Source organism: Hoplias malabaricus, chromosome 1 (genome assembly GCF_029633855.1).
Source record: "Hoplias malabaricus isolate fHopMal1 chromosome 1, fHopMal1.hap1, whole genome shotgun sequence".
Taxonomy (NCBI): Eukaryota; Metazoa; Chordata; class Actinopteri; order Characiformes; family Erythrinidae; genus Hoplias; species Hoplias malabaricus.
In genome coordinates this window covers 22,611,825-22,630,587 of record NC_089800.1, presented here as the reverse complement: position 1 = coordinate 22,630,587, position 18,763 = coordinate 22,611,825, and the positions used below count along the sequence as shown (strand labels likewise).

The following is an 18,763-nucleotide window of genomic DNA, read 5'->3' as shown; positions in this document are numbered from 1 at the left end:
TATCCCTGTGCTAAGCTAATATTCTGTGAGACCATCCCTGTGCTCAGCTAATGTTCTGTGAGACTATCCCTGTGCTAAGCTAATGTTCTGTGAGTCTATCCCTGTGCTCAGCTAATGTTCTGTGAGACTATCCCTGTGCTCAGCTAATATTCTGTGAGACTATCCCTGTGCTCAACTAATGTTCTGTGAGTCTATACCTGTGCTCAGCTAATATTCTGAGTCTATCCATGTGCTCAGCTAATGTTCTGTGAGACCATCCCTGTGCTCAGCTAATGTTCTGTGAGTCTATCCCTGTGCTAAGCTAATGTTCTGTGAGTCTATCCCTGTGCTCAGCTAATGTTCTGTGAGACTATCCCTGTGCTCAGCTAATGTTTTGTGAGACTATCCCTGTGCTCAGCTAATGTTCTGTGAGACCATCCCTGTGCTCAGTTAATGTTCTGTGAGACCATCTCTGTGCTAAGCTAATGTTCTGTGAGCCTATCCCTGTGCTAAGCTAATATTCTGTGAGACCATCCCTGTGCTCAGCTAATGTTCTGTGAGACTATCCCTGTGCTAAGCTAATGTTCTGTGAGGCTATCCCTGTGCTAAGCTAATGTTCTGTGAGACCATCCCTGTGCTCAGCTAATGTTCTGTGAGACTATCCCTGTGCTAAGCAAATGTTCTGTGAGCCTATCCCCGTGCTAAGCTAATATTCTGTGAGACCATCCCTGTGCTAATGTTCTGTGAGACTATCCCTGTGCTAAGCTAAGGTTCTGTGAGCCTATCCCTGTGCTAAGCTAATGTAATACAGAGGTTGAGCTCTTTTCATGGTCCTGCCTCCTGGTCTGTGAGGATCCAGTCTTGATTGAGGGATCAATGTGGGAAGGGAGAGTGGGGGAGTTGGGCCAGGTAGCCTGTCGCTCTGATTGGGTATCGACTCGCCCTCAATGGGGCCTGAGTGGAGGAATTATGTTGTCACGGCGACTCCACAATTTGTGTCTGTGCTGGAAGAAAGAGCCGACGTCCCCCCACCCCCAACCCGTGTCTGTGACATTGATTCTCATTCTGGGGGGCTGCAGACATGTAACAGCAGAGAGGGAGGGGAGGAATTCGGAGAAGAAGATTGTGTCTGTGAATGTGTGTGAGACAGAGAAAGAGAGAGACAGTGTGTATGTGTGTGTGTGTGTCGGTTTAGGTGTGTGAATGTGTGTAGGGACAGGACAAAGAAATACGAAATTGCCTAAAAGCCTTGTGTAAAAGAGTATGTACCTCAAAGTGAACATAAATAAATATTTAAGCCAGCCTGGGCATGTTTTAAAACGACAGTGTGTAAGCTATATGTGTGATTTGATTTTGAAGGATGACAAAATGTGGGTCAGTTTCTGTGTGTGTGTGTGTGTGTGTGTTTCTATCTATTAAACTCTGTATGATTCCCATGATCAGCGCTCAGTGTGTTGTCCTGTGTTTGCTCAGTGCCTGTAAAGCGATGTTCTGTGTGAGAGAGCCTTTTAGAACATCTCATTATTATACTGGAACGACCCTGGAGAGGCACAATCAATACAGCACCATTGATTCTGCTTAGTTTTATATCCACCTACAGATGAGCAGACATTAATAATTCCACTGAAATTTAGTTAATCTTCCACTAATGGAACCAAACACACAGCCTGGATAGTACACAGACCAAATCATGCAGGAACTTGTGCTCACACACACACACCAATCTCTGTATGACAGTGTTTTACATCTGTAGGTGTTTAGGGACCCTTATGTATTTATGGAAATGCATGTTAATAATTGATGTATCAGAACTAAATGTCATGACGTTCTCTGAAAGATCAGTTTTAGACCTGGTAGTATTTTATTCTCCTGAAAATAAATGTAATCCCCAAACATTTAGGAATGTCAAAGCCTTGGCCCTTGAGTGGACAGTCCATTTTTTTGGTTTTTTTTTTGCAGACCACAAGATCCATAGTTTGCAGCTTTTGTCTGTAATAGCTTCAAGCTACAATTCCTTTCTGATGCTTAATATTAAGTTGTCAATTTAGAGTAGAAACATGGTTGTTTGTTTTTGTTGCCCTCTTTATTTCTCTATCACGCTCTCATACTTTGTGGCTGCTCGGGAGTAATTTAACGTGGTCTTTAACTTTGGCAGCACTGTACAGCCCTGTATGATATATAGTCTATGGTGTGTTGGTAGAGGGGCTATATTATTCTCTGTAGCCTCATCAGTACCATACTGTAGTTTTGTATAATAGTTACATTTCCCTCTGGTCGTCAGTTACTTTGATCAAAGCTTCCCATTTAATTCTGCCCAGTTTTAATGAAGCTCCACTTTTATTTTACGTCTGTTATTAACGTCATTAGGCTCCAAAGCTGCACAGGGCAAGCTTCCAGCTGGGTGAGTACCCCCTGAGCATCCATTAGCAGCATCCTGGGACTATCTACCATCAGACCCTTCAAGCTTTTTTCAAATTTCTCCCATGAAGGAGTTTCAGTATTTTCAGAAGTTTTTAAAGCTGCAGTTCAGCTATAATTTGGGCTTCACCTGTCATGTGTATTTCTGCTGTTTTCACATTTAAGACATTGCTGTAAAATTAATGATGCCAGTAACTCACTGAAATGAGTGAAAGTGTAGAATATAAACTAAATATTAATATATTCATAGTACATTTGTGTTTTTACCTAGATAAACTAATATTTTATTAGGATTTAAATTTAATAAAGTTATTGTAAGTAACTATTTTTAAGAACACTAATAAGTAAGTAATTTAAATATTAAACTTATTATTAATGAATATGTACTGAATGTAACGGTTACTTTGACCTGAAACTCAGATTCAGTCACTCCTTACCTGCTCTAGCATTGTTTCCTTTTCCTGTAACTCTGTTCACTTGTTATCCTCTTCAGGCTTAGACATAATATGAGTATCTTTAGGGTCACTTGACCTTTGTTTTTACCCAAAGTAAAGTATATTTACACATGCTTCCAGCTTCTTTTTTATAACTGAATTTAATTAGAATACCATAGAAAAACAAAAAATAAAACAGATTGAGTATTTATAACATATGATGACAGTGTATGGATGGATATATTCACGTTTGTATTATAAATATGTGTGTGTGTGTGTGTGTGTGTGTGTGTCTGTGTGTTAGCTGACCAGGGCAGAGTCGGGGGTTTGGCGAGGAGTCCCTGCAGGAAATCCCACTCCACGCTCACACACTTCCCCTCCGTGACAAACGGCATGGCCGCCATGCTGTTCCTGGAACCTCCGCTCCGTCTCCAGCACACGCCCTGACCGCCCTGACCGCCAGGCTATGTCAGACCCAGACCTCCCGCACAGGGGCTGGACCATGGAGGAGATGGTGTAGAGAGAGAGAGAGGGAGAGAGAAAATGAGAATGGGAGGTGAAAAAAGAGAAAAGTAGAAATGTTAGCAGACCACGTCAATTCTTAAAGGTATTCTATCTTAGTGTTTTTACATACATTTTTGAAGACTGGTGTTTTATAGTGGACACACCAGTGTCCTCCACATGACAGACTGGGGTTCAATGCCCAGCCTGGGCCAAAATACACTAATCCCAACACTGTATTTTCATTGTCTGGAACATAAATAAAATTCCAAACCACTGTGGATCAGAGCACCCCACAAATGCAGTAAAGGTAGATGTAGTGTTCCTCAAATTCAGAAAGCCTTTGAGTCATAACCCAACTTGCACTTTTATTGTGGATATTCTGTAAAGAGTATGAAGTTATTAAATGATAAGTAATGCTTTGTAATTTCATTCAGCAGTTTTGCTTTATCAAAATCAAATAAATCCTACAAATTAAACAATGCAAGCTACTTCAAATCAAACCTGCACTTATGTATTTTAAATTAAAACAGGCTTCCTAAACTTTCGTCCACCATTGTTCACACACAAACACACACACACACATTAATCTGTTTAAGTTCCCAGTGTTTCCAGTGCCATTTGGCTGGAATCCCTAGCGTTGGCCAGTTTGTCCCTTTGACATTTAAAGGGCCGGTGTGCCCTCCAGCAGCCCCCTGCTGCCCCCTTTAGCCCCCCACAGCCCCCTGCTGCCCTCTGGCCAGCCCTGAGTGCCACTCAGCACTATCACTGATCTAAAGCACTCTGGCACTGTGCCCTCTACTTACATCAGCCCTCTGACCTTACCTGGCGTACACACACACACACTCATCTGCAATGACCTTAGTGTGGGTTGATGTCACCTATGACCTGACCTTCAACCCAGATAAACCAGTATTAGCAGCTGCTTAACCTCGGCCTATCAGCTTCATTGTCACTCACCATGGCTCTGTCTGAGAGAGCATGTACCATGTAGATCCATGTTATATTGATATTGCAGTTACACGGTTTCTTTTTTTTTGGTATTAGATGAACAATAGCAGACAAAACCTCAGTTTTGTTTACATTTTGTCTTTTTCCATATATAACCCAGTTTTGTAAATCACAGTTTGAAAAGACAAGGTAGTTGGCTTCACGTGTTCTTGAGAAAGCATGTGCTGGCACTTACCCTTCCAGCTTGGTAGTATGGTGTGACTGGGTTAGTGTCTTAGTGAATGTGTGACGCAGGCGATCTTCAGTGATATGTGACATAGTCATTCACAGGCAGTGTATAAGCACATACTTTGTCACAATCGAAAATAAAACCTTTCTTAAAAATCCTTAACATTAAGTAACCTTTAAATAAGGGGTCACTAATACGCGCCTGGTACAGACCCCGACGTTGTCCGATCCGGACCTGGACCTGTAACTGATAAACTATTAAGAGCTGTTTAAATTTTAGTGTTTGTTTGAAGCGATGTGACTCTTCTAGTCGTTACGGTTCAGGTTTAGCGCTCCAGGAAACTCACAGACCAATCACGTGTGTTTCTGTATATCACACGTGAGGCTCCTCAGCCAATCAGATCTGTGTATTATGATCAGCGCTGTGACTCCAATGAGTGACACTCACAGGGCAGGGTCCAGACGCCGCTGTCTTGGGGCCAGTAAAAACAGCCCAAAGGACGAGATAAAAGCTCTTTCAGGACGACAGTGCTGTGTGAGGTAAAACCAGAGACTAATGAGAAGGTAGTGATTACCGGTTAAATTCTCATAACGCTGAACATGGATACTGTTTACGGATAAAGTCCCACCCTTCAGCATAAAGAGCCAATCGGCTTGCTGGTAACGGATAAAGTCCCGCCCTTCAACAATAAGAGCCAATCAGATTGCCGGTTATGGAAAAGCAGTAAACTGCAACTACAAGAAAATCATTAGAGACTTTATTTAAAATATACTATTTTTTAAATCATTGTTTTATTTGTAAGTTTTACTTGAAAAGATAAAAGTTCATTTTATTTAGAGTATTTGTTATTTATGATTTTTAATAAATGCTGTTGAAATATGTTGAAATGTATTTGAAAGCATAATTCGATTTGAAGTTCAGTTGTTAATGACATAAAATAATACTATAACTGCGAGGCTGTTTTAATGTGCAGGACATGGCGCTGATCATATGCAGGTTGTGCATTAATGTTCTGGACTTTGACTTGGGAAATTTTTCTCTAACTGGACCTTAATGAATTTTATGTAATTACCCTTGATTTAAACGAACGGTCCTTTAAAGAGCACGTGAGTATGGGGACGTTTTTAAGCTGTAAAAGCCTCCATATAATGGTTCTAGACCTTAACATATAACGTTATCTGACGGCTTTTTAACCTTCAAAATCCCAAATACAGACACCTATCTTTTTCAAATATGACTTTTTAGGGAACCATACCTTTGAACCTTCACTTGCATGACCAAAGACACAAATCATGAACCTTAAACACACACACACACACTTTCTCTCTCTCTCTCTCTCTCTCACACACACACACGCCTCTATCAGTCCTCTCTGGTATTTATCCTATCTATTCTTATCTAATCAGGTAGGATCTCTCTTCACCCTCACTATCTCACCAGACATAATGGAGGTGCCTTCCACTATAATTGTTCAATTAACTTTATAACCTTGTTGCAGGTTATGTCGGTATTTACACAGTTCTCAGATAGACATGGAAGGAGGTGACCACCCACAATGAAGAGAAACACCAAACACTTCAGTTCTGTTCCAACACTGAATAAAACTCTGTACTTACTTTGTTCATACACTGAATAGTACTTTAGCCTCTGAGTCTCTGAGCTTTCATCAGCACTGACACTCAAAGCATGTAGTGATTTTATATGAACTTTTGGAATTACAGCTTAATAAAAAATCATGCAAACAGAAGTGGGAATTTAGCACATTCACGTCATAATCCATATCTGAAGAAGCAGTAAAGAAAAATGTTGAATATGAAAATATGTAGGACAGCACAGTGGCACAGCAGGTAGTGTCGCAGTCACACAGCTCCAGGGACCTGGAGGTTGTGGGTTCAATTCCCGCTCCGGGTGACTGTCTGTGAGGAGTTGGTGTGTTCTCCCCGTGTCCACGTGGGTTTCCTCCGGGTGCTCCGTTTTCCTCCCACAGTCCAAAAACACACGTTGGTAGGTGGATTGGCGACTCAAAAGTGTCCGTAGGTGTGAGTGAATGTGTGTGTGTCTGTGTTGCCCTGTAAAGGACTGGCGCCCCCTCCAGGGTGTATTCCCGCCTTGCACCCAATGATTCCAGGTAGGCTCTGGACCCACCACGACCCTGAACTGGATAAGCGGTTACAGATAATGAATGAATGAAAATATGTAATATAGTGGGCGGCACATTGTCGCAGCAGGTAGTGTCTCTGTCACAGCTCCAGGGTCCTGGAGGTTGTGGGTACGAGTCCCGTTCAGGGTGACTGTATGTGAGGAGTATAGTGTGTTCTCACTTTGTCTGCGTGGATTTCCTCCGCGTGACTGTCTGTGAGGAGTGTGGTGTGTTCTCCCTGTGTCTGCGTGGGTTTCCTCCGCGTGACTGTCTGTGAGGAGTGTGGTGTGTTCTCCCTGTGTTTGTGTGGGTTTCCTCCGGGTGCTCCAGTTTTCTCCCATGCTCTAAAAACACATGCTGGTAGGTGGATTGGAGACTCAGAAATATATATGCTGAATAAAACTTAATACCACTGAAAAAGCAATATTACGAGAGAAGTTACTGTACACAGATTTGAACCATTTTGTACTATTTCTAGTGGTTTGTTTAATCCTGACACAATGTAAAGAGCCACTCTTTTCAAATGATATCAATAAACAAAAGACATTTATGTTAAATATGGAGTTGCAAATTTCTGATGGGGATGATATATAAATATAGAGAGTTCTAGAGCTGTCGGAAGGAGTGGGAGGTTTAGCGGCCGGTGGATGGAGGGTTCTGGCTAGAGTGCAGTGTTAGGGCTGGGGTGGGATGTGTGTGTGTGTGCGTGTGTGTGTGTGTGAGTGTGTTTGGCAAAGCTGAAGCTGTTTGTTTTCAGAGGGGATGCTTAATTAGGGCCTCCAGCTGTCAGAGCTTCGTTAGCATGCTCCGCCCATCCCCACGGACAGGCCAGACAGGGAAATGAACACATTTAAGCCATTCCACACGCAGACAATGCACCAGGACAGTTTCACACACACACACACACAACCCCACTGTTCTTCTTCCCATATTTACACGCCAGACGTTACACTGCCATTCTGCTTTAAATGTCAAGCGCACCAGTATGAAGATGACCGTTGGATTTCTGGTCAACTGTGGAAACATTTTCTTTTTTTCTTGACCTTGACCTTCAGCTGGCCATTCCACTCTCAGCTGGTCAAGCACAGGCTGACCATGAGGAATAAAACAAAGCTTTGTACTGGCTCGACACTGAGCTTTGTCATGAGTAACCGTGTCCAGCGCCGCAGCATTGGAAAGGTCTGCTGCCCTTTAGTGACGGTGGAGGTTAGAAATATACAAGACTGAAGAAGCTAGATTAGAATAAGGGCTGGACCTGTAAACTTCACACTGATCAGCATGTTGGTCATGTAGGAAGTTAGACTACTTTGTCGTAAACCTTTGCATTGCACATGAAACCACAACAAATATTTGCTTTCCAAATGTTGAGCATGGGATACGTCATTCATTGTCTGTAACATTGTCTTATCCAGTTCAGGGTCGCGGTGGGTCCAGAGCCTACCTGGAATCACTGGGCGCAAGGCGGGAACACACCCTGGAGGGGGCGCCAGTCCTTCACAGGGTGACACACACTCACACATTCACTCACACCTACAGACACTTTTGAGTCTCCAATCCACCTACCAACGTGTGTTTTTGGAAAGCAGTGTAAAGTAATTCTGGAGCATTTTTATTGGTTCGTTCATCTTGAAATTATCACAAAGCTGCTGTGTTTAAATGATGTAGTAAACTAAAATCCCACAAAAACTGAGATATGTTTTTAATCAGACTGCGACGATTCATGAAATGCTTGTTTTAATAGAGTTTTGATCCATGAATACTAATCCTAATTACGAAGCCAGAAGTGGTCTCATTTTCTCCAACTGCTGATCATCACTGTCCATCTTTCTCTGGCTCTCTCTCCCTCTCTCTCTAAACTAGATGGTCCTTTGGACATTCAGAGTGAGCCTTTCTGTGGTTTTCCTCACTCGTCCTTGGCAGTTCCTCATCACTTTCCTCTCCAAGGTTTCCCTCAGCTCTCCTGAGCTGCAGCTCGCGCCTCTGCCTCCTACTGCCCCATTAATTATCTAATGGAATCAATACACAGTTTGATTAGATCAGAACGACCCTGCCCCGCCCCTGACCAGATGCAGATATGAAGAGACAGAAGCAACAGACAACCAGTAGAACCAATCAGCTCTCAGAGCCCGTGATCTTGACCCTTCTGATTTTTTCCTTTTTAGCTTGCTTTGAACAAGGAGAAAAGCGGTTATAACTCGGATACTTCAATGCCCTGTATGTGTGTGTGTGTGTGTCAGTGTACGAGTATTTTACATTGTCCAAAGCAGAAGATCTTGACATTTCAATCATTTTTTAAAAATATTAATTAAATAAGCATAGTGTATACAGGATATGTTTAGTACACACACCCACACACTCTTACTGTCTGTGGGTCTCTTGCTCTCTCTGTGTGTGCTGAAAAAGTTAGGTGTAGGTATGTGGGTATTTAAAATGCCTAATTACACTTTTCTTAAACTGGCGGTTTTTCAAGTCCGTTTGGTGTTTAAGTGAAATGCTATCACTGTTAAAAATCTGTTGCATGAAGCCTCAGTGACTACTGTATTGTTTTAAATTGACAAAGTGCATTTATAAATAGGTCTTTTACTTCAACTCAGTGTCAGACTGCAGAGTTCATTTAAATATGCTTTATTAAAATGAGTGATGGCTTTAATGGAGCCAAGAGGATAAAGAACAGAAGGAGAGGTCTAGATACAGCTGATGTTTTACACACACACACACACACAGGTCCCCCTTAGGCAGGGCACTAGTCAGAGGTTGTACTCCAGCACACAGGGTCAAATTGCTGCACATTAGCATGCAACTAATGTCAAAGTGCATTCCAGAAGAAGCACTCACCCACCATGCCGGACCTCTGTGTGTAGGGGTGTGCGTGTGCGTGTGTGTGTGTATTACTTACTACACTATTACTGTGCCATTACTGTACCTCTTCACTGTAATGTGGCTAGATCTGAATGTGTGGGAAAGACAAATTATGGTTTACATTTGTAAGTGCTTTATATATTTATATAATTTATAGAACTGATGTTGCCTTAATGTTACTGGAATAAGAATATTCCTCTGAAATTCTCTATGCAGCATCTCTTTACACTTTCATGATGAATGGACTACAGGAAATACTCTAGATACTCTTGGAAAAACACAGGAAGTTATTCTGTACAGATGCTCGGTCCAAGCTGTGTTCCTGCCTTGCGCCCTGTGATTCAGAGTAGGCTCCGAACCCACTGCAGTTACAGACAATGGATTGCGGTGGGTCCGGACCCTACCTGGAATCACTGGGTGCAATGATGGAACACACCCAGTCTGTCACATGGCAGCACATGGTCAAATAGTCACTCACATCTACAGACACAGTCACCCACAGCAGGGCTCGAACCCACAACCCCAGGATCCTGGAGCTGTGACAGAGACACTACCTGTTGCCACCCTAATGGTGTACAGTATTATGAACCAAAAGTAAAGAGGTGAAAGGCGCTTGCTCTGAAAAGTAAGAGTTGTTTTGCCTTAAAAAACTCTGATAAGTACAAATAAATGTAATACCCGTCGGTAGGTGGATTGGAGACTCAAAAGTGTCCGTAGGTGTGAGTGTGTGAGTGAATGTGAGAGTGTGTGTCGCACTCTGAAGGACTGGCACCCCTCCAGGGTGTATTCCCGCCTTGAGCCCAGTGATTCCGGGTAGGCTCTCGACCCACTGTGACCCTGAACTGGATAAGGGTTACAGATAATGAATGAATGAATTTCTAGTGCCTGAGATTCACAAACACAAATAGGTTGTTTTTTATGTACAGAAACACACACACACTCTGCAGGTGCTCTGTCCATTGTAAAACGTTTCTCAGTTTGAGAACTTCAGAACTGAGACTTTTGTTTTTGTTAGGCTTGTGTGTGTGTGTGTGTGTGTGTGTGTGTGTATAGTGAAGTAGGAATATGTATATAGAGTATATAAATATCTGTGTGTGTCCCTGCAGAGCAGTGTGTGAGTGGCAGGAGGGGTTATGTAAGGGGCCACAGCGGGGCTACAGTGGACAGGCTGACCACAGATCAGGTCAACCGAGTGTGACACCAACAGCCTCTTCCTGACACACCGCTGACACTGTCTGTCACCAGTCCTGTCTGCACCACTGTGTGTGTGTGTGTGTGTGTGTGTTTGTGTTTGCTGCACTTCAAACTGTCCTATTGCTCTCTCTCACTCAATCTGAATGTGTGTGTGTGTTTATAACATCACTTTAACAAGACATCTTCATATGCATGCGCCTGCCAGTCTGCTTTCGTTAACTCTCTCTGTGCTGATTTTGTTTTTGGGTGGTTTGTGCTACTGATCACTTTTCTCCAGTTTCACACTCCTTCCATCATTTTCTGGGCTGATACATGTATTCAACATATTAGAACATACGTAGCCCTCCGTAAAACCACCTGGTGAAGGTTACAAATGCGGTAACACTGATAAAATGTAGATACGTTCAGAACTGCAGCACTTAAAGCTTCTGCTCGTTCAGAGTTCAAATATCAGTCAGATATAGACATGTTAATTTATCCAAAACAAAGTTTCAAAGGACACTGCATGAGTCCAATGACATATAAAATCAAAATAAACAAAAACAAAACATTGGACAAACAGAATTACATTGCTGTTTTTGAACATTGACAATATTAATATTATTCTAATGTCATCCAGCTTCAATGCTAAATAAATAAATAATAGACAGATAGATATGTTAGAAAAAATGAAGTGTTTTTCTATTAAAAACAAGTAAATGCAAAGTTATAATTCTGGCCTTAAATGCACAGTGGCTTCTCTGTGTGAACCTGAAATAAAGCTTTCCAAGAGCCTTCCTTCCCTGGTTCCCTTAGTTTCCACCTTCAGGACAGCATTCGTCTCAAAACATCATGAGCAAGCACTAACGAGTCATGAAGCGACACCTGATGATCAAAATATAACATCAATCTTAACAACTAATAAGAAAAAAAATTGCCTTTCAATCTTTACAAACTTGCTCCTTGTGTGGAGCGTGGCATCCACATGCACCACACCCTCACCGTGTGGAAGAACATAAACACAGAAGGCGACCTGTACCAGTTATAACACACAAACTAAACTCAGAAACTCCCTCAGAAATCCAGATCAAACAAGAAAAAAATATGTAACTGAAAGGAGGAAATCTCAAATCCCATTATGACTGAGGCCACGGCTGAACAACAAGAAGGTTTTTGGGAACATGCTGCCCTCACTAGGAAGAAAATGCTTAAAAAGGGGATTCTGCGGAGCTTTGTAGCTTATGAGCAAAACAACAGCAAAAAATAAATAAAATAAAGAGAGAGAGAGAGAGACTGGAGCATGAGACGCAGCAGTGCGCTCTATAGAGCTCATATTTTATAGAATTTCAGCTAAACCACATCTGCTCTTTAGATTTTAAACTGAGCCACCGTCTACGGCTTTAACAACTTTACACTTAATCTCAGGCTTAACACCACAACTTCCAGCATGAGTCTAGAAACAGATGCCATGGTGGATGGGTGTTTTGTTTATATATATATTCAGTATTGATATGCCTAAAGTGTCTTTACTGAACAACACGGTTATTTTAAAGAGAGACAGGAACATAAGCAGACATTAGGTGTTAAATATTTGAGAGAAATTTGAACTAACAACAAACAGACCTCTCAACAATTGTATTTATACTAACTGAATGATTATTATTTCTATTATTATTATTATTATTATTATTATTATTACAGTGCCAGTGTTTATTTCTGAGTCATTACTGTGAACCTGATGTGCAAATGCATCTCTCGTTATCAAGGTTGGGGTCACTTTCAATAGCAGCAGCAGAGGCTGAATATGAATGAGCATTAATTTGTTGGAAATGCAGAAAACACTGGTACTGCTCTCGTCTCGAGCCGCTGGAGTCTGTTCTCACTTTCCTCCAATGTATCAGTCACAGCTAATGTTTGCGTTTGTTAGACACAGGCGGGTAGATTTTTGGATACAGTTGGCGTTTAAGCGAGGCTATTAGATCTGAACAAACCAGTGTTATACACATCCCTCTCGCTGTCGGTAAGGAGCTTACAGAGAAAGAGGAGCGCCGTAAAAGAGCTAATCCTACAAAATCCACTAATTAAGAGAGACATAATGTGGAACAGCCGCCAGCGGCGTCAGCACACTTCTCCTCTCTCCTTCCAGCGCCCAGAAACAGAGAGGAGTGGAGAGAAAAAGAAAGAGTGCGCTCCCGAAAGTGCCAGTAAGTAACCGTCCAAGACCTCCGCTCCAAAAACTTTCCCACAGCTTAGCGCTGACGGGCCACGGGGCTAACAATAAGTGCAGCTCGAACTAAACGGAGCCTGTGCTTTATGTGTTCGCGCTATGGCTTTGTTTATTCCTTTAGCTCAGGGCTTAACTAAGTACATTACAGTTGTACAGCTACAAGCCCCTAGTTCTCCACGGGGATGTTTCTAGGTCAGGAACCTAGCAAGACTGCTTCAGGAGCTAACTCCACAGTCTCCAGAGGAACACACACACATTAATCCAGACCAGAAGGTGAATTTAAACCTGAACGCAATAAATATTCATCTACAGACACATATTCTCATTTAAAGGGCGTGTAAACAATGTTTCAAAGTGAAAAAAATGACACATTCCACTTATTCAGTTAAAATATATTTTGACATACAGTGAATAAAGTGCCCTGTATTGAACGGGCTAGCAAGATGCTAACAGAAATAAATAGTAATTCAGAAGAGAAACAAATGCTAAGAAGTAATGTAAAGCAAGTAAAGTTTATTTTAGAGCTAATATGAATAGAAAAATCTTGGAGAATGAATTTCTAAGAGAGGATTAGTTTATGACAACCAGTAAAAAAAAGAAAATGGAGTTTAGCTAAGGCTAATATAAACAGAAATGTTTGTTTTTTGTTTGTTTGTTTTTCTCTAAGGAAACTCACAGATATAGCATTTGTATTTGATTGAGTTAAAAAAAAGTAAGTTTGTGTATGATAAGTAGTGGCAAAATTTAAGAACATAGTTTAATGTGTGAATTTAGCTAATGTGCATAAAAATATGCTGAATAAACCTTTTTCTAAGAAAACTGCTTTTTTGTTATTAGCATCAAAATAAAAAAGCAAATCTGGAGGACGAGTGGCAGGACCTGAGAAAGCTAAAGTTGGTAAACAGTAACAGTGCTCCAAATGTACACCTACAAGTCCAACTGAAGCACTAATGAACACCAGAAGTTGTTGGTAGCTAAAAGTGAACTGACCTGATGTGCATGTCCAGTGTTGAGCAGCTGTGCCAGGATACACTCCTCCTCTTCTTTGGATGCCCCCTGGACTCGGACGGACACTCTAAGCAAAACCCCCACGGTTCAGGACCCTCACACAAGCAGACACATCCACACACACACGCCTAAACACACTCTTGGGGGGTGACAGGGGGTCAGACTGGACGCTGAACAATCCCGCTCACACAAAAGAGCGTCCGCCGTGAGTCTGAGCGTGAGAGAGTGTGTGAATGAGTGTAGATGGAGAGACCTATGCTTCGTTCTCTCGCTCGCTTTCTCTCTCTCCCTCTCCCTCTCTCTCTATCACACACACACACACACACTTCCCTACCATCCGACTCAGAGTCCTCTCAGATATGACTTGAGTCAGAAGATACACAGAGTACGCTCACTCGCTCTCTCTCTCTTTCAATCTCTGTCTCTTGCTCTTTCCTTGCAGAGCCTTTTTCTTTTCATTTCCTCTTGGGAAAGCTACACACGCTGCATGTCTCTTCACCCTATCTCTCTCTCTCTCTCTCTCTCTCTCTCTCGCGCTCTCTCTCCCCCCCTTCCCTGCTCTCTCCTCCTCAGTTGCTAGTAAATATAAAAGGCATGCTTGTATTGCCCCTGCCTCAGTCTTCTCTCTCTCTCTTACTTCCACTCTCACTCAATCTTCCTCTCTCTCTCACTCATTCTCTCGCTGTCTCGCTTACTCTCAGTTTCTCCCTCAATTTCGTTTACCCTCCCTCCTCCTCCTCACTGGCCCTTACTTTCTTTCTCACTGTCAAAGCTGCCTTTCAAATGCTGATTAGCACCCAGAGTAAAAGAGCGAGTGAGAGAGAGAGAGAAAGAGAATATGGTTGAGAGAGAGAGTATGGGTGAGAGAAAGAGGGAGAGAGTGCAAAAGAAGAGGGGGATGCCTAAGAAGGGGAAGATTCCATCACATCTAAACAGCGTAAACCTTTTCCTTTTCCTTCGCTCATACATCACACAAACAAGTGAGCATCCAAACACACAGCTTCCATCAGAGTATCTACATGCACTCTATCGCTCCCTCACACACACACACACACACACACACACACTTGAACATATAAGCAAATAATCCCACTTGGTTGTTGGGTAGCTTCGAAAAAGCTTGCTCTCCCTCTCTCTCTCTCTCTCTCTCTCTCTCTCTCTCTCTCCTCCCCCGTTCGTTCCCCTTGCCCTCAAACACTACTCAGAATATTGATACATCACCCCCTCCTTTTTCCCCTCTCTGTCTCTCTCTCTCTTAGTCTCTCTCTCTCTTTCTCTCTCTCTCTCTCTCCATCACTCACTTTCTCTGCTGAATACTGATAGGCTGTCTACTTCGTGGTCTGGGTTTAAAATTCTCTCTCTCTCTCTCTCTCTCTCTCTCTCTCCTCATGAAAAAGCCTAAAGAAAAATAATGCTTTAAAAAAACAGCTGAAGTTACTGCACTGAGCTCAACATAAATTCAGTTAAGTACCATTTCAGATTATGTCCAGCTAAAATAGGCTTAAGCACATGGGAGGGGTGTGTGTGTGTGTGTGGAGAGAGGGACACACTTCTCTCTTCACAGGTGGATTGAAGGGACACTAGGGCAATAGGATTAAAAAGAAAAAAATGAATGGAAGTTGCAGGAAATTAAGACATACAGATTTTTCAGCTTTTCCTTTTCACAGCACTTTATTTAAGGTTTTATATATGTAAAGAAGGACTTGTATTTAACAACAATCACTTTAATGTTTCCACATTTTTTTATTTAATTAAATATGTTAAAGGGTTTTCTTTAGAGCTACACCACAGAAAAAAAAACATGAGCCCAGAAGCTTATGTGATGTTTAAAGAACTTCTACAGCAATTAAATCTTCATTATTAGAAGTGAGGATAATATATATTAAGCTTTTATGACTGGTTCATGCTCTGCCTACAAATGCATTATTTCGTAGTAACTGGACAGGCTTTTCAGAAAATATATGTAGAGTGTATTATTAATTTAAAACTTATAATTAGATTTAGTCTGAGTCTCAAGTGGTACTCTTACAAATAAATAAAGCATCTGATATCTATAGTACATTATGGTGGTCATAATGCCATTTAAAACAGTTTCTTTTTGGATTTTTTCTTTTTAGTCTGGTTTGTTTCTCTTGTAGCACTGTTTATATAAAATACTTAAACCTACACATCTCACAGACCTGTGGTTGGTTATTGTGAATGTCTGTCAAATGTGAATTACCTGTCACTGAAGGTAATGCCTGAGGACAGAGTGCACCAGGTTCTGAAGAAAAGTAGGGGTCTGACAGACAAGACCAGAATAGGTCAGTTTCTGAATGATTTTTGTCAATCAAGCTGACATTAGCATTGTTGCAAATTTGTTTTCATTTTATTCAATTGGCTACAAAAACATAATCCTGAAACTCAAAGATTGTTACTATTGTGATAGTACTAACTTTTTTTTAATGAACAGGGATCATGAAGTCATGCTGGAGAATAGTGTGAGGTCTGTGATAAATAAAAAGGCTGAGACTGAAAATGACAGAAGGTATGCAGTCCTCCTCTCCACTTTCACAGGTGCCTTTAACTTTCACTGTTGTCCGCATATATCATTATCCTCTAGGTGACCCCACTGATCTTTACCTGTGAGGCCTACCACTGAGGTACCTTTTAACACCTGATTGACACACACGCTTCAGCACTGGACAGCAATGTTAGCTCCATTCTCAACATCATTATATGCAGCAGGCTTCAGTTTATTTGTAATTACGTTAAAAAATGAAACAGGCATGTACATGCCAGATTAATGATCTATATGTCTACATTTTTTATCCATATGATATTGTGTCTGCATCTTGTATTTTCAATACTGTGAAAAGAGAAAAGTCTTAATTTATTAATACTATATTTATTAAAATACTATGTAAGTTTGTTCTGGACAAAACTGAAATTCAAAGTTGTATTTTTACAACTATTTTTAAGAAAAAAATATTTTAATTTTAAGAAAAAGACGCTTAAAGGGAACCGCTACGATTGTGGGCAACTGCAGTTCTCTCTGGTTTGTTTATGGTCAGAAGCTCTGCATCTTTTAAGGTGGAACGGTATGTTGGAGGAGAAACATGACTGTTGTTTGTACGTGGCTGAATTTGAACTATAAGCTTTAACTGACTGTTTGAATAACCACTGAAACTTGTATGTAAAACAAGTTTAGTTTTGTTGCATACATTTAGCAGTCTCCCGAGTTTATAGAGGGTTCCTACCTAAATATTCTGAAACAGCAAAAACAAGTCAATATTACCTACCTATGGAGCAGGAATAAAACAATATCCTCATTTCTTTTCATGATTGTCAACGTTTGGAGGTCCCTGCTGTTTTTCTGCCACAAGCAGAGAGAGAGTACACTTAGCATGTCTGACCGAGCCACTTTGTTTTTTCACTTTTTTACTGACACCAGGGCTTCACAAACCAATTAGACCAGTTTCCAAAGCACAAACAGAATGGAGAGCTGGCAAATTGTGAGGAAACAGTTTCTGAATTTGATTTGGATTTAACATCCAAAAAATGTAAATCTAAAAAGTATTGAAAAGTTTACATACTGAATAATGCATTTGAGTAGCTCATTGTTCATCACACCTCATGTAACTCATGGAGCAGACACAGCAAGTTTTATTTGCACTAGTGCTTGCAGGCCACTTATAATGTGTTTTCTCATCATATGTCTCTCGGCACAGCCAAAAATTACTGATAGCAAAGACTTTCAAGAACCCCCTCCAGGGTGTTGATTCAGGGTAGGCTCCGGACCCACCGAGGCCCTGAACCGGATAAGTGCTTATAGGCAATGAGTGAATGAATGAATGAAGACATTCATGAGCTGTTAGTATATATTACCATTTGTTAAAATCATATTTAATATTTTGGTGGATTTTAAACACTAGACTAGCATTATAAACTACACTAAGTTTCATGATCACCAATTAATCTAAATATGTTAGATATAAAATTATTTTAATCACCAGCCTGTAGCTTAGTTGCACATCTGTCATTTCACCAAACTTTGACCCTCTGAAAAGGATCATATATTTTTTTGCCAGTGTGTTAAACTTTACGCTCTACATTTTCAGGCGCTGAAGAATAGCCGTGAAACATAATAGAAGTCCATCCATCCATTATCTGTAACCGCTTATCCAATTTAGGGTCGCGGGGGGGTCCAGAGCCTACCTGGAATCATCGGGCGCAAGGCGGGAATACACCCTGGAGGGGACGCCAGTCCTTCACAGGGCAACACAGACACACACACACATTCACACCTACGGACATTTTCGAGTCGCCAATCCACCTGCAACGTGTGTTTTTGGACTGTGGGAGGAAACCGGAGCACCCGGAGGAAACCCACGCGGACACGGGGAGAACACACCAACTCCTCACAGACAGTCACCCAGAGCTGGAATCGAACCCACAACCTCCAGGCCCCTGGAGCTGTGTGACTGCGACACTACCTGCTGCGCCACCGTGACGCCCTATAATAGAAGTCATATTTTACCATTTTTTGAAGCATAGAACATTACCCTGGAATCAAAAGGACTACAACTAATAATAGTGTATTATAAACCCACAAGAATGACTGCTTTCCCCATTACAGCCAAACTTGGCTTGTCCAGACTTTGTTTTCCTGTTAATCTGTATACAGCACCTGAGAATGGGGAAAGTAGAAACCTAGTAATAACAACTCATCTCACGTTAAACTAAAATATAAAATATCTTGTTTTGAAATGTATGTTCTTCTTACTATCACATCTTTCAGTCTCATACACAAATAATTATCCAACAACTGCGTGGTATTCCACAGTAGTCCATTTTATAGCTGT

General features: G+C 41.4%; 1 protein-coding gene across 2 annotated transcripts in view; it reads right to left on the bottom strand.

The window, feature by feature from the left end:
• npas1 (neuronal PAS domain protein 1) overlaps positions 1-14,252 on the bottom strand; it is a 47,816-nt gene extending 33,564 nt beyond the window's left edge. The window contains exons 1-2 of one of the 2 annotated variants that reach the window (XM_066658669.1): positions 13,902-14,252; positions 3,141-3,326 (exon numbers count right to left, since the gene is read on the bottom strand). In XM_066658669.1, coding sequence (XP_066514766.1) covers positions 3,141-3,235 — 95 coding nt within the window. In that variant the 5' untranslated portion in view covers positions 3,236-3,326; positions 13,902-14,252. Of the gene's footprint in view, positions 1-3,140; positions 3,327-4,518; positions 4,793-13,901 lie in introns of those variants that run through there. The other variant, XM_066658676.1, reaches the window with a different exon arrangement.
• Between the last annotated feature and the right edge of the window lie 4,511 nt (positions 14,253-18,763).